Below are 13,571 nucleotides of genomic sequence, written 5' to 3' on the forward strand. Positions count from 1 at the left end.
CTTTCTAGACTTTGAATGCAGAAACATCTGCAGTGAGACAGTTGTCTTGGTAGTGATGGCTTCTTTTGCTGTGTCATCCATCTGTGAATGTGGGGATTCTGTTGGCCTTCCTCTTTAAAAGCAGATACCCTCATACATTTCACATCAACTTGTGAAATGTAACCAAACACAATTATGGATGGAGTGAGCTAAATTTAATTTAATTTTGAAAATATTTACCACTGTTGCACAACCCATTATTTCTGCCATGATTTCTTATATAATGGGTGTTCGTTTATTTCCATAAATTAATAATACTCTCCACCCATTTTTTTCTAAAAAAATTGAATAAAATATTTAAGAGGACATTGAAAATAAATTTTTTACATCTGAGGACCACTGTAATGTTTATTGTATCATTCTTAATTTACTTTCCTGGTTGTACAGCTGAAAAAAGAAAGATTTGTTTATTATCTTATCAGGTGCAGGTAAACACGTGGCTGTCCAGAACTGGAGCCAAGAAACAATAACTGACTGTACACCAACACTCCTACAAGATAGCAGATATCATTCCTTGATTGTTTAATTCCCATAATTTGTAGAGGCCATAGCCCTGTCAGGTTCCCCTTTCAAAACTTCGACAACAAGAATAACTAATCCAAAAGGTTCTGATACCACAAGATTTTTTCTTTGGCTAAATAGAGAAACCTTGCTACACAGCCATATGGAACGGAGCCCCTAATATGACATATCAAGGCCAAGAAATAATATTTTGAGGCCACTAGAATAATACCTGAGGCAAAAAGATAATATTTTGAGGCCATAATTTGTAAACATATTGGTTGTATAATTTGCTCCAGGGACCGGAGGTTGTGAATTCAAGTCCCGCTCTGTGACTGTCTGTGAGACGTTTGGTGTGTTCTCCCCTTGTCCATGTGGGTTTCCTCCGAGTGCTCCAGTTTGCTCCCACAGTCCAAAAACACACGTTGGTAGGTGGATTGGCGTCTCAAAAGTGTCGGTAGGTGTGAGTGTGTGAGTGAATGTGTGTGTGCGTGTGTGTGTCTGTGTTGCCCTGTGAAGGACTGGCGCCCTCCAGGGTGTATTCCCGCCTTGCGCCCAATGATTCCAGGTAGGCTCTGGACCCACCGCGACCCTGAACTGGATAAGAGGTTACAGATAATGAATGAATGAATGAATGAATGAATTTATTAGTGACCCAAAGTTCTTCACTGCATATTTTATTGAGACAGTAAAATTATGGTTGCCTTGAAGACATTTTGGGTATAACATGACTGAAGTAAATATGGATCAATTCTTGTCACAAATGACTCCCTTCTCACAATGCCCCCTCCATAGGCCATGGAATAAGGCTTAAATATACAAATACTGTCTTGTATTTTATATTTAAATTTTGACACATGGAGCACGTTGTGGCTTAGAAGACAATTTAATTAACTATTTGGTTCAATATAGATGGAGTATAAAGCTAAAAACTATATAACCCTTTAAAAAGAAAAAAATATATAAAAGATTTAAAGCTGAAAACTAACATTCTTTGTAGAACATAATTTGTGCCTGCACGTTTATGCAGAAGCCGTTGTTTTGGCCAGGCAGAGTGCACTGCGTAGGGATCAGGAAGTTAATTGAGATCGAGCCCTAGTCTCAATCGTAACAACAACAAAAAAGAGAGAGCTGCAGCCGTGTAAGGAGACGAGCTTCGCGCAAGGCTGCTTTTGATTGGCTAACCCATATACCTGAAGTCCTGCTCGCAACTCTGATTGGTCGATTGCGGTTTGTTTTTTTTCCCTCGCGTGACGTCTCTGAAACCACTTTGGTAAACAAACTCAGCTGCGAATATTATACATATATATTTATTCGGCATTTCTAAAGCTGATTTTGAAATTCGAGTTGTAGTTGACAGCGGTGAAGCCAGAAGAAGGTCAATAGAAAGGAGAGAAAGGAGGGAGGTCGACGACACTACCATCATCACAAGAAGCAGTAGCGTTTGTTTTGTTTGGTTGAGGGTTCCTCTGCGTGGTTGGTTTGGTTGTTTGTTGCTGAGTGATTTTACCCCTTTTCTCCCTACAATATCAACGTCTAATGCCTTTGCGTTGACTGGAGATATTCTTCTAGGGAAAGTCCTGTAATATTGCCCCTGCAGAATATTACATTTAGGTGAGTCACATTTTTAAACTTATGTTAGCTTCGTTTTCGCTTTGCTCTCGTTGTTCTCTGTTCCACCTTAAAATGAGCTACAGTTAGAATGTAACTGCTGCACCATTTAAGGTAGAACGAAAATTTCAGTCTGAGGCGAAGGCGGAAACCACACCGTATTCGTTTGTTTATTCAATATTTGGCCGAGGTTATTCTTAGAATATTCCACAGATGTTACATTTCTAGCTTTTCTGTCCACGTTGACGCGTGTACCTTATTGCTGCATTTGCTTTTTAAACAACCAGGATTAGCTTGCATAACAAACGATTGCCTAGATGGTCAACACTTAATAATTATATTGTGGCATATGATCCCCGTCATGATCAATTGCTTTAATAACATGACTCAATGTGATGGCTTAATAGTTTATACAGCTTATTGCCCGTATACCCTCATTGTTAATGTGCCATATATGGGGCAGTTAAAGGCAGCCAACCGAAGTAGGTCATCTACATATTTTCCTTTTTTTTTCCGGGTGTTCCACTGAACCGGGAAAAGTACAGTAGCCTCAAGAGGTGTTTGAACATTTGTGCCATGTTTTAAGAAGTCACTCAATGCTAGTTAGTTTGCTGACGTTTGATCAATTTCTTTAAATCCATATTTACCCACACAAATCCTAAAACGTGCTGAAGTGTTGGCTATGAACCACCCCAGTAATTTTATAAACATTTACCATTTATTATATATTTAAAATATCCACTTACTTTAAGCCCACCGAATCTGAAATTTGGACCATTTTTTTATATTTTACATTTTAAAGCTTGTCATAATATGACAAGAAGCACATACATTTAATGAACTACTGTGCTTCATTTCACTTTGTGACTGTGAATGTTCATGTTTCTGGAATAGAATTTGATCTGTGGACTGTTTATTTGTCTTTTTTTTTTACAGCCATGGTGAAACTGACTAAGGCCAAAACGTTCCAGGCATACCTGGACTCCTGCCATCGCCGCTATAGCTGTGTCCACTGCCGTGCACACCTGGCCAACCATGATGACCTCATCTCCAAGGTGAAGTTTGTGAGTGTACATATTCAAGTTAATGGACATTTTGTGAGGAGACAAGCTGAATAAAAAGGTTTCTTTTGTATTTTGCAGTCTTTTCAAGGGAGCCAGGGACGTGCCTATCTTTTCAATTCTGTGTGAGTGTTTGACTGTACAGAAAATATCTTAATTACTCAGTATCTTCATTGGTATGTTGGAGCCCAACAATTTCACATTGTCATTTCAGGGTAAATGTGGGCTGTGGTCCAGCGGAGGAGAGACTGCTGCTGACTGGCCTTCATGCGGTGGCTGACATTTACTGTGAGAACTGCCACACCACTTTGGGCTGGAAATATGTAAGCACCACTCCTCAAAAACATTCCCTCACCCCTGTTCCATGTAACTAAAAGAAGTCATAAGCATAGAAATGGTATTTATGTTAGATTAGAGGTATGTCAATGTACATGTTTTCATGGATTCTGAGGTGAGGCTTTTTGTATTTATTTATTTTTTTAATACAAAGATGTAAACAGGCATGTCATAATAGCAATTATATATTGTCACACACCGCGACCCTGAAATGGAAAAGCGGAAAAGAAAATGATGATGATGATATATTGTCACAGAAATAAATGCGATGGACAATGTTCTCATGTTAAAACCAATTTATGCCACTGTTATAATGAATATATAACAGCATAATAATGCCATTACACATTTTTAAAGAGCGAAAACTTATAGCAAAAATGTAGTTATTAAGAATTTTCACAGAAGTGGAATATAAAGTGTTTAAATATTTAAATAAATAAATAAAACTAATTAAATTAATCCCCTGTTTTCAAAGAAATTTACACAATGGCCAGAGAACAGAGAGACTAGACTAAACCAGGAAACAGAAAAGAGAGAGTGGCTAAAATGTTGGTGACGTTCATTCTTATGTTAACAAACATGCCAGTAAACACAGGGGGTGATATATGTTTGTTAAGTTGATTAGGTAATTATAGTGACAGGACTAGATGTAAACGTGTACTGCGTAATCGTTTTGATTCAAAATAGAAAGATACAAAATACAAACATTACAAGCAACTTCAGGTACCTCATAATTCAGTATAAAGTCAGGGTACCACATAGTCCTTTTCCACCAAAAGGATCAAGAGGGGGGGAACACAGAGTTTATATAAAATTTGACTGATGTTTTGTGAATTATTATTTAAGTGCCTTTAAGAACTTAAGTTCTTAGTGCATCTAAGAACTGACATTTTTCCCTACCTCTATGGGGGATAATAACACATTGTATAGCTTGTATTTTTTCTCATTATTGTTTTAAACCTGATTTGCCGTGTTTTTAAGTTAAAAAGTGTTTTTCTGTATCTCTGCAGGAGCAGGCTTTTGAATTGAGTCAGAAGTACAAGGAGGGAAAGTACATAATTGAACTATCCCACATGATTAAGGACAATGGCTGGGACTGAAGATTTCATCGCGTGCTATCTTTCCACAGCTTACAGCTTTGCCAACTACAGCATGCTGCGCCTTTTTATTTACATATATATTATTTACATTACTATTCAGCACCTTTTCCACTTTCATATCTTAATACACCAAGTTTTTACATGTGTGGGGGAAATAAGGAAAGTCTTGTAGATGCCTGCGAAATGGTGATGTATGTACATGGATGTGAGAAATCATGTTTGTTTGCAGCCACTTCATTTAAAAAAAAATCTTGGTGGAAAAAAGTTATTATTTCCAGCCTATTAAGTGCAATTCCCAAGGCTGGGACAAAAAATAAGGCTCATTGACTTGTTTCACCTGTAATTTGCAATTAAAATAACGAGGTAGTTAAAGTTTCATTTATTTTTGGATATGAAACATGTTTTACTTAAAATTGATTGTTTTGATATTTGCCACTTAAGGTATCCATTTTATTTCTATGTGGAGTGTGTTGCGAGACTAAGTGCAATACTTTGTGTTTGTGTGTGTGTGTTTGTTTAGCTGGGAGGATTGTAGTGGAAGGGTAAATAGTCATTCCTCTTCAAGTTGAGTTATTTTGTTTGACAAAAGACTGGCTGCATGTGTAAGGGAGATCAATGCTAATCAGCTGTAGAGATGGTCTACAATTGATGTTTCTTGAGATGTGTCAGTAAGAGCATTGAAAATGATTGTGGAATGTAATTGGGACTTTGGTTTTGTTTGTCTTTTTTTCTTTGTCTGTGAAAAATGTAAATATAGTCTAATATTGATCAGCATGTACAGAGACATTTATCATCATGCTAGAGCAAACATGCTCCTCAAATGCTAAATAATTCATTTATTCTGTTAATCAGAGGTCTTTACATTAAATTATGTGAATAAATGTTGATTAAGTTCATTCTTCTTTTACTTTTTTTGTGCTAATTTTTGTAAATTCTTTGAATAAATGCACAAGTTAAGCAAAAAAATCAGCATTGGTCTACGTGTAAGGTGAGATTTGGCAAATGCAGCTTCAAGCCTACCCACATATATCAGGTTCACCATTGTAAACATGTATGCCAAAGGCAAGATATCAATTGTATCAGTCTTGATCACAGTCATCAACAACACTTAAATGCAAGAAGCTTGATGTATCCAATACATGCACCTGACTGTGTCAGTGCCATAATTTGTTGTGTAGTGTTTGTGCTTACACCTACATAAATGCTGGAATACATGCCACACATTGTGCTTGCATGTGAAACATTTTGTGGTGGATTTCCAGACAGGGATATAGCCTAGTCCTGGACTATAATCCTCCTTTCAATGGAAGATCACAATTCAAAATGCTGTGTAGTCCAGGACTAAGCTTAATCTGTCTGGAAAACTGTCCAATTGACATATAAATACATGTAGCCTTTTTAAAGGACCCATATCATGGAAAACTTCACAAAATAACCCACCTTTTTAAAGTAATACATTTTCTTTTTAATAAGAATACTATAGTAAAAGTGTACTATTCATTGTTCAATGTATGTATGAAAAGTTGTTTTGAAGTCACTGCTTTTTGAGTGAGGTCAGCCAATCAGAAAAGAGTTCCTTTGCATATATCATACATAAAGGCAGAGTAATAAAACAAAAACCGTATGATTAATTCAGTTAAGGGAAGATTAGAAAAAATATGTATGTTGACAACTTTTGGTAAGTGAACCCAAATAAATCAACACCCGGGAACTAAATCTGAGAAACAATGCAAGGTACTTGCCCTTTAAGTTCATCCAGGTCATGGTCTATTTGTAGACTTAAGGCGGAGCGTGCTGGCCAATCAAATTAAAGTACCATCGTTTTAAAACTACATTTCCCGGAGGCCTTTACGGTTAGCGGTTGACGTGGCTGGCGTTCTGTGATATACCGGGGCAATTCAAACTTCATTCAACAAATAAGACCGTTATCGCAATATCTGTGATTAGAACTAGTTCAGGAGCGGACTGTCTTTTTGACTCTAAAGCGGACCTCTGTGCAGTCAGTAGAGATTTTATTGTTCGCTATGTCGGGTAAAGTGAAGAGTCGGAGCGCGGTGAACGCGGACTCTGTGTCCTGTGATGAGCGCATCCTCCGGGACTGCCACAACATGTACATCCAGCCTGAAAGCGGTGAGTAACACATCTCTTAGACTCCATCTAACCCTAACGAAGTACTTTATCGTCCTAAACGTCATGTTGGACAACAAATTGTGGCTTCTTGTAAGATTTTTCTGTTCCACCTTAAATGGTTCCATTCTAGCGCTTAAGGTGGAATTGGACATTCGGACGAGTAGATGGCGAACACAGCTAAATTTGCTGCCAGGAACAAAAAGATAAAAACCATGGGACGTTATCCCGACTCTAATGGAAATAGGTTTTAATGTCGTTGTACATTCTACCCTTTTGGGGCCTTTTCACTTGAGTGATGGAGATATTTGTTTGTTCAGGAGTTAAAGCATTACAATTGTTGTACGGATAAAAGATTTAGACCCAGGTTTTAATCCTTTGCATATTTTGCTACCTTAGGACTGATAACAATAGCCCAGTCTGTTGGAGTGACCCTGCTGCCACCTCGGAAAAAGATTACGGTCATGTTGATGGGGAATCACTCAGCTGGAAAGAGCTCCTTCATTAACTGGTATGGCAATACCTTGTACTTACACTGGCCACTTGTTAAACTCCACCCATCTAAAAGTTGCACTGTGTAACGTTTGGGGTTTTGGAGACCCCCATGTAAGAAATTTTGTTATTGCAGAAAGACTTTTTTTAAATGTGTGATTTTCTTCAAACCTTCCTCAACCTGGAAGAATCAGATGAACCACCTGTTTTTTTTTTTAACAGAATTCAGTTAAAACTTGAAGGGTATCTTCTTCAGTATAATGTTTATTCTTTAAAGTACTTCTACACCCATTCCCTTTTTATATGTAAAATATGTGATCAGATGTGACATAGAAAACCTCCTGCCAAATCTGACTTTTTAAATAGCATTTTCAGGCTCTTTCCAGTGAATCATAACAGAGCATAGACACCATTTATTAAAGGTGTTTTTTTTTTATTCATTAATTTATTTTATTATTTTTCCTTTCTCCTAACTTTTCACATTTTAACAAAAAAAAAAAAAAGCTAGCTACTTTAAAACATGTACAGGGGTTGGACAATGAAACTGAAACACCTGTCATTTTAGTGTGGGAGGTTTCATGGCTAAATTGAACCAGCCTGGTGGCCAATCTTCATTAATTGCACATTGCACCAGTAAGAGCGGAGTGTGAAGGTTCAATTAGCAGAGGGTAAGAGCACAGTTTTGCTCAAAATTTTGTAATGCACACAACATTATGGGTGACATACCAGAGTTCAAAAGAGGACACATTGTTGGGGCATGTCTTGCTGGCGCATCTGTGACCAAGACAACAAGTCTTTGTGATGTTTCAAGAGCCACGGTATCCAGGGTAATGTCAGCATACCACCAAGAAGGACGAAACGCATCCAACAGGTTTAACTGTGAACGCAAGAGGAAGCTGTCTGAAAGGGATGTACGGGTGCTAACCAGGATTGTATCCTAAAAACATAAATCCACGGCTGCCCAAATCACGTCAGAATTAAATGTGCACCTCAACTCTCCTGTTTCCACCAAAACTGTCAGTCGGGAGCTCCACAGGGTCAAAAGACACGGCCTGGCTGCTATAGCCAAACCTTTGGTCACTCATGCCAATGCCAAAGGTCAGTTTCATTGATGCGAGGAGCGCAAACCTTGGGCTGTGGACAATGTGAAACATGTATTGTTCTCTGAGTCCACCTTTACTGTTTTCCCCACATTCGGGAGAGTTACAGTGTGGAGAAACCCCAAAGAAGCGTACCACCCAGACTGTTGCATGACCAGAGTGAAGCATGGGGGTGGATCAGTGATGGTTTGGGCTGCCATATCATGGCATTCCCTTGGCCCAATACTTGTGCTAGATGGGCGCATCACTGCCAAGGACTACTTAACCATTTTGGAGGACCATGTGCATCCAATGGTTCAAACGTTGTATCCTGAAGGCAGGGCCGTGTATCAGGATGACAATGCACCAATACACACAGCAAGACTGGTGAAAGATTGGTTTGATGAACATGAAAGTGAAGTTGAACATCTCCCATGGCCTGCACAGTCACCAGATATAAGTATTATTGTTTTCTTTTACATGTTTTCTTTTACTCCACTCTGGACCTCACCTGGCTTAATAAATCAAATACTTAGTCTTCTAACAACTTAAAAGTTATGCTCTTGTTTGGCTGCAATGAAATCCGTCAGGTCTTTCAAATTTAGAGCTTGAGGATGGATAATGCAAATTTTCATTGTCAGACTGACAGTAGGTGAAGCTATATACACCACCAAGCATAAGCTACAAGTTTTTAAAGTTGATAGGGTGAATGTGAAATGTAGAATTATTTATCTAATCAACAACTGACCTAGTCATCATAGAGTACTTTGTGTTTACTGCACAATTCATTCTTATTCAAACATTTTGTCCAAGGTATATAGAGGAGCACATCCAAAGGACTGGGGTTGCTATTGAGACCCAGGGCTTCACTTTCGTTACAAGTGGTCGAAAGAGAGAGTCACTTACGGTAAGTACTACAGCATGGTTTTATAAGTGCCTTTGTGAAGTTTGTGGTTCAGTGTGCGCAAAATATGACCCTCTGGTGTCATCTTGTCTTTGTTTTTGAGATATTGTCTTTGTTCGTTTAGGGTAATGCAACACTCCATCTGTATCCCCACTTTAAACCACTTCAGGAGTTTAAAGGTTAGTCGTTAAAGTTGTTCTGTAATTCTGTAAAACTTTGTTACAGAATGAATTTGCTAAATATACTACATTGCATTTAAGTTCTGTCCTGTGTCTCTTTATATTCATCTCATTTAGGGGTGTCTGAATATCTTGCTACTGAGATCTGCACTTCTCGACAGAAGCGTTTCAGCTTGGTGACATTTGTGGACACTCCTGGTCTGGTGGATGGTGATATGAAGTACCCCTTTGATGTGGACCAGGCCGTTCTTTGGCTAGGTTTGTTTCAGCATGTTTATAGATCTTTAGACTGGGTATGCTTGGTATATTATTTTTTTTTTTCAATTTGTTTGGACAGGATTACTTTTGGGCAAATATTGTAATTTGACAACAAGATGTTGCATGGGTTAAACAAAGAGTTACTATATGGATGGATGGCTACTTTAAGCGAAGAACCTATCCAAACATGTAATTTAATTTAGCTAGGTAGATGCTTAGTGCAATTGCTGGTTAATGCAGATAATTATAGCAGATTAGTCTCTTTGTTTCTCATAAGTTTCTTTGTGACTTTAGTTCCATTCAAATACATCACATGATCATGTTATGCCACTTCCTTGTGTTCAGATAAATGTTTAGTGCTTTTATCTCCTTTTTATCTCAGTTTTTAAAGATGAGGTTTGCTCTCTGTTGCAGGTGATTTGTGTGATTTGATCCTGGTCTTCTTTGACCCTATGGGCCAGGCTTTGTGCAAACGAACACTCAATATTGTTGAGATGCTAAACGAAAAGCATGGAGATCGCCTTCGCTTCTTCCTCAGCAAAGCTGATGAAGCTGGAGGAGAGTCAGACAGACAGGTTTTTGTCTCTTCCTATTTGTTATCTTGTCTTTTTAAAAATTGAGATTCTTATCTAATGTGATACCGCGACCCTGAAATGGAAAAGCAGAAAAGATGATGATGATGATGATAATGATCTAATGCGATCGTGGCTATTTCAGAGGGTGATGATGCAGATTGTGCAGGAGCTGTGCAAACGGCCAGGACTCAATAAGTGTGGTTTTGATATGCCAACCATTTATGTACCCAATCCTAATAAGGTATGATAAATAATTGATATGCAGACTTTTCTATGTACTAAACATTAAAATTGTATTAAAATAACTCTAACACCTTACACATCACTGAGTATGCTTTTATGAATCAAAAGTATATTCACCGTTTGTAACTGTGCCCACAGCCTAGCCGGTGTGTAAATCAAATAGAAGAAGTGTGCCGCACCATAGAGAAGACTATCAACCAGACAGTGCAGAACACACTCAACTCGCTGGAGAAGGACTGCGAGCTCATCTCAGAGGCTATTACAGATGTGCTCAGCCATGACCGGTAATGCAGCAGTGGCTTTATCATAAACATGTCTGTACTGAATTTCTTTGCCCACAATCTTGATATTTATAACTTCTGTTATGTGATATGCTACGTTGTTATTTTCAAACTGCATAGTAGAACAGATTCTGTTAAACTTTGTTTTTATTTTCTTTTTGTAAATGGAATGTAGGTGATGAAATGGGTGTGAATTTTTTGTTTTTTCCTCTCCCTCTCTTTTTTGTGCTCTTGCTCATAAATTTAAAAGCTTTCGCAGAAGAGGACTAGCCAAACCTAAACTGAAACACTAATTTCCACATTCAAATTATTCCACAACCCAAACACTTAGGTTCCACAAATGCTTATTGTTGAGAATGTCCACACCATAAACCGTAAACACACCATAGCATGTGATTGAGCTTGATACACAGAATATATTGGACATCTATATTTTAATAAGTAGAATCAAGAATAGCAGCAATGCCCATTTAAAGGTTAATAAATCCAACTTTCTTCACCTCTTGTGCTTTTCCTGATGTAGGCAGAGCAGTGTGGAGAACCGGCGTGCCCGCTGTAAGGGCTGTGTTTTGGGTCTTCTGGGCTTCAGCATCCCTTTACTGATGTTGTTTGGCCTGGTGCTTGGCAGCCTCTCCAGGGAGATGCTGGACATGGCACTGGGTGCTAATGGCACTGAGGCACTTTCACTGTATCTGGTAAATGTTCTAACAAGTGTTTAAGACAAGATTAATTCAAAAGAATAATAGTGTATTTAGGGCCTATTTTTAAACATTTACTAAAATACAGGAGGTGTGTGTGTTCAAATGTAGTTTCATTAGAGAGAGAAATTTAAGATGATTTACAGTCATTTTAAAATGGCCTTAAAACTCGTAAGGGTAAAAGGGTTACTTTTTAATTGCCTCTTTTTATTTGTCAACCTATCTTGCTCTTTTAAGGCTCCAGTACTGAGGACATTTGAGCCTCTGTCAGTGGAAGTGCAGCTGTATATTTGTGGTGGCCTTGTGTTCCTTTCCTTTATCCTCCTCATCCTCTCCCGCTTCTGCTCACGGTCAGTAAAGTATGGGTGGACGGGTGGCTGTGGCTGCGTATGTGTATGGGCACATGCTTTACATTCTCATATTCCTGTCTGTTTCTCTTATCTGTACAGCACAAAGCCTACACTTTCAGGAAAACAGAAGAGGCAGTTGCATGATAAACTGGAGTATGTGCAGGAAGTGGTGAGATCTAAAAAGGTAATATGTTTTACTTGAACAGTTTCCCGTAAATAATATTTCTTTCAGGTGGTACACCTGTGAAAGCTGCCAGTTTTTGTATGGGGTCAGCATACAGAGTTAACTTTTAAATATATGCAATATTTTCAATGAGTGATGTATTCTTATTATTAGTTGATTTATATCACAAATGTTAATATACAACTGTTTTTTGGGGGGTGAGTTGGATTTGAGATGTAATTCATATTGAAAATTGAGTGTTCCACAGACAATTAGTGGCCAGAATTATCCTGTTGCCCAGTATCTTGTCTAATTTAATAGCACAAGAATTTTGAACTCTTTATTTACAGAAGGAGCTCTATGAAGAGTACCTCCGGCAGAGTGTTGGTGATCAGGATATGAACTAGAACAAGTTTGAATTAGAAGATATGACAAATAAGTGAAATGAGAAAACAGTGAAGAAGTAATCGGAAGGAAACCACTAAAGCACAACCAAGCATTCCTGCACTGCAGAGGACTAATGGCAACAGACTGCTTTTCAACGCCACTCTCCAAAAATCACTCACCAGCATTCTTCAGCTACAGTGGGAAGAATATTTAGTTATTCTTTTTCCCATTAAGCCAATAATGTTATGTTTTGTTACTGTACGCACTAAGAACATGTCCCAACCAAGGCATGTACTGTTTGTTTGTAAGTGTATTTTTAAATATCCACCCATAAGACTTTATAACAAATGTGCTGTAAAGTTTGTGAACAACCACATCATGTTAGACCCAGTGTTTTGCTGCTGGCCTTTTGTGCATCAGTAGTGTTTGCTTTAAGTTTACTAATATAAAAGGTATACCTCACTGTATGGATTAAACAATGAACGCAACAAATTAAGGCCCAGACTTGAATGGATTTATATCTAAAGCCCTAAATTTGGTGTGTTTTTACTAACATAATTGGATTTTTTTGTTCAATATTTCTTTCATTTTTACTCATTATATTGTAATAATAATAAACATACCTATTTAATCAAGCCTTTTACATTTTTTGTACATTCTCTACCCAGTTCAGAAACTAGGTCATCTGAAACCTAAATTCCTTCTTCGGGAGAGTAGACCGGATGCTAACTAAAAATGATAATCTGTAATTTTGAACCTTCATTTTAACAGGAAAAAGTACAAAGAACTTTCAGTGCTATTAAAGATTAACTTAATTTAAAAAATACTAATTTAAAAATAATGCATTTTTAAATTTGTATTTAAATACTAGAATGGGCCTCTCCTTCTGGTGTGTGTGTATATATATATATATATAATTAGACTAGGTCGAGAAAATCTTGAAAGCCGCCATCTTGAAACCTGCCACATTGGATCAAGGGCTAGTTTTCCGAATGGGAATGTCATGTAGCATATCAAAAAAAATAAAACGGTGTCCTGCAAATATTGACTTAAGTGTATAACATTTTAGTCTTATTTTGCAATATATTTGAAGTGTTTAAGCTGTCATATTTTGTCTTTATGTTTACAAAATATAATTAGGTTTGCCCGTGAAAACAGTACATTAACGTCGAAGAGACAAAAAGAGA

The 13,571-nt window shown here is 37.7% G+C and overlaps 2 protein-coding genes across 2 annotated transcripts; both read left to right on the forward strand.

Annotated features, from left to right (window-relative positions):
* The first annotated feature begins 1,789 nt into the window (after window positions 1–1,789).
* ypel3 (yippee-like 3) lies at window positions 1,790–5,591 on the forward strand. Its single transcript, XM_066642479.1, has 5 exons — window positions 1,790–2,154; window positions 3,088–3,206; window positions 3,294–3,337; window positions 3,427–3,535; window positions 4,559–5,591. Exons 2-5 carry the CDS (start codon window positions 3,090–3,092, stop codon window positions 4,646–4,648), a joined length of 360 nt encoding a protein of 119 aa, XP_066498576.1. The 5' UTR covers window positions 1,790–2,154; window positions 3,088–3,089; the 3' UTR covers window positions 4,649–5,591.
* An 891-nt stretch (window positions 5,592–6,482) lies between these two features.
* Window positions 6,483–13,011, forward strand: si:ch211-11k18.4 (uncharacterized). The gene is made up of 12 exons (XM_066642673.1): window positions 6,483–6,778; window positions 7,175–7,286; window positions 9,160–9,253; window positions 9,375–9,429; window positions 9,547–9,687; window positions 10,102–10,262; window positions 10,405–10,503; window positions 10,644–10,789; window positions 11,310–11,481; window positions 11,722–11,834; window positions 11,934–12,018; window positions 12,348–13,011. The coding sequence occupies exons 1-12, from the start codon at window positions 6,673–6,675 to the stop codon at window positions 12,402–12,404; spliced, it is 1,341 nt and encodes a 446-aa protein (XP_066498770.1). The 5' UTR covers window positions 6,483–6,672; the 3' UTR covers window positions 12,405–13,011.
* Window positions 13,012–13,571: the final 560 nt, after the last annotated feature.

The sequence above is a fragment of the Hoplias malabaricus genome, chromosome 13 (genome assembly GCF_029633855.1).
Source record: "Hoplias malabaricus isolate fHopMal1 chromosome 13, fHopMal1.hap1, whole genome shotgun sequence".
Classification (NCBI taxonomy): domain Eukaryota; kingdom Metazoa; phylum Chordata; class Actinopteri; order Characiformes; family Erythrinidae; genus Hoplias; species Hoplias malabaricus.

Bases quoted from the DNA above. Each gene is read 5' to 3' on its own strand.
- ypel3 (XM_066642479.1), top strand. From the start codon at position 3,090: ATGGTGAAACTGACTAAGGCCAAAACGTTCCAGGCATACCTGGACTCC. The intron at 3,207-3,293 runs GTGAAGTTTGTG...TGTATTTTGCAG, and splicing joins ATGATGACCTCATCTCCAAG to TCTTTTCAAGGGAGCCAGGG. The intron at 3,536-4,558 runs GTAAGCACCACT...GTATCTCTGCAG, and splicing joins CCACTTTGGGCTGGAAATAT to GAGCAGGCTTTTGAATTGAG.
- si:ch211-11k18.4 (XM_066642673.1), top strand. From the start codon at position 6,673: ATGTCGGGTAAAGTGAAGAGTCGGAGCGCGGTGAACGCGGACTCTGTG. The intron at 9,688-10,101 runs GTTTGTTTCAGC...TCTCTGTTGCAG, and splicing joins CCAGGCCGTTCTTTGGCTAG to GTGATTTGTGTGATTTGATC. The intron at 11,482-11,721 runs GTAAATGTTCTA...TGCTCTTTTAAG, and splicing joins AGGCACTTTCACTGTATCTG to GCTCCAGTACTGAGGACATT.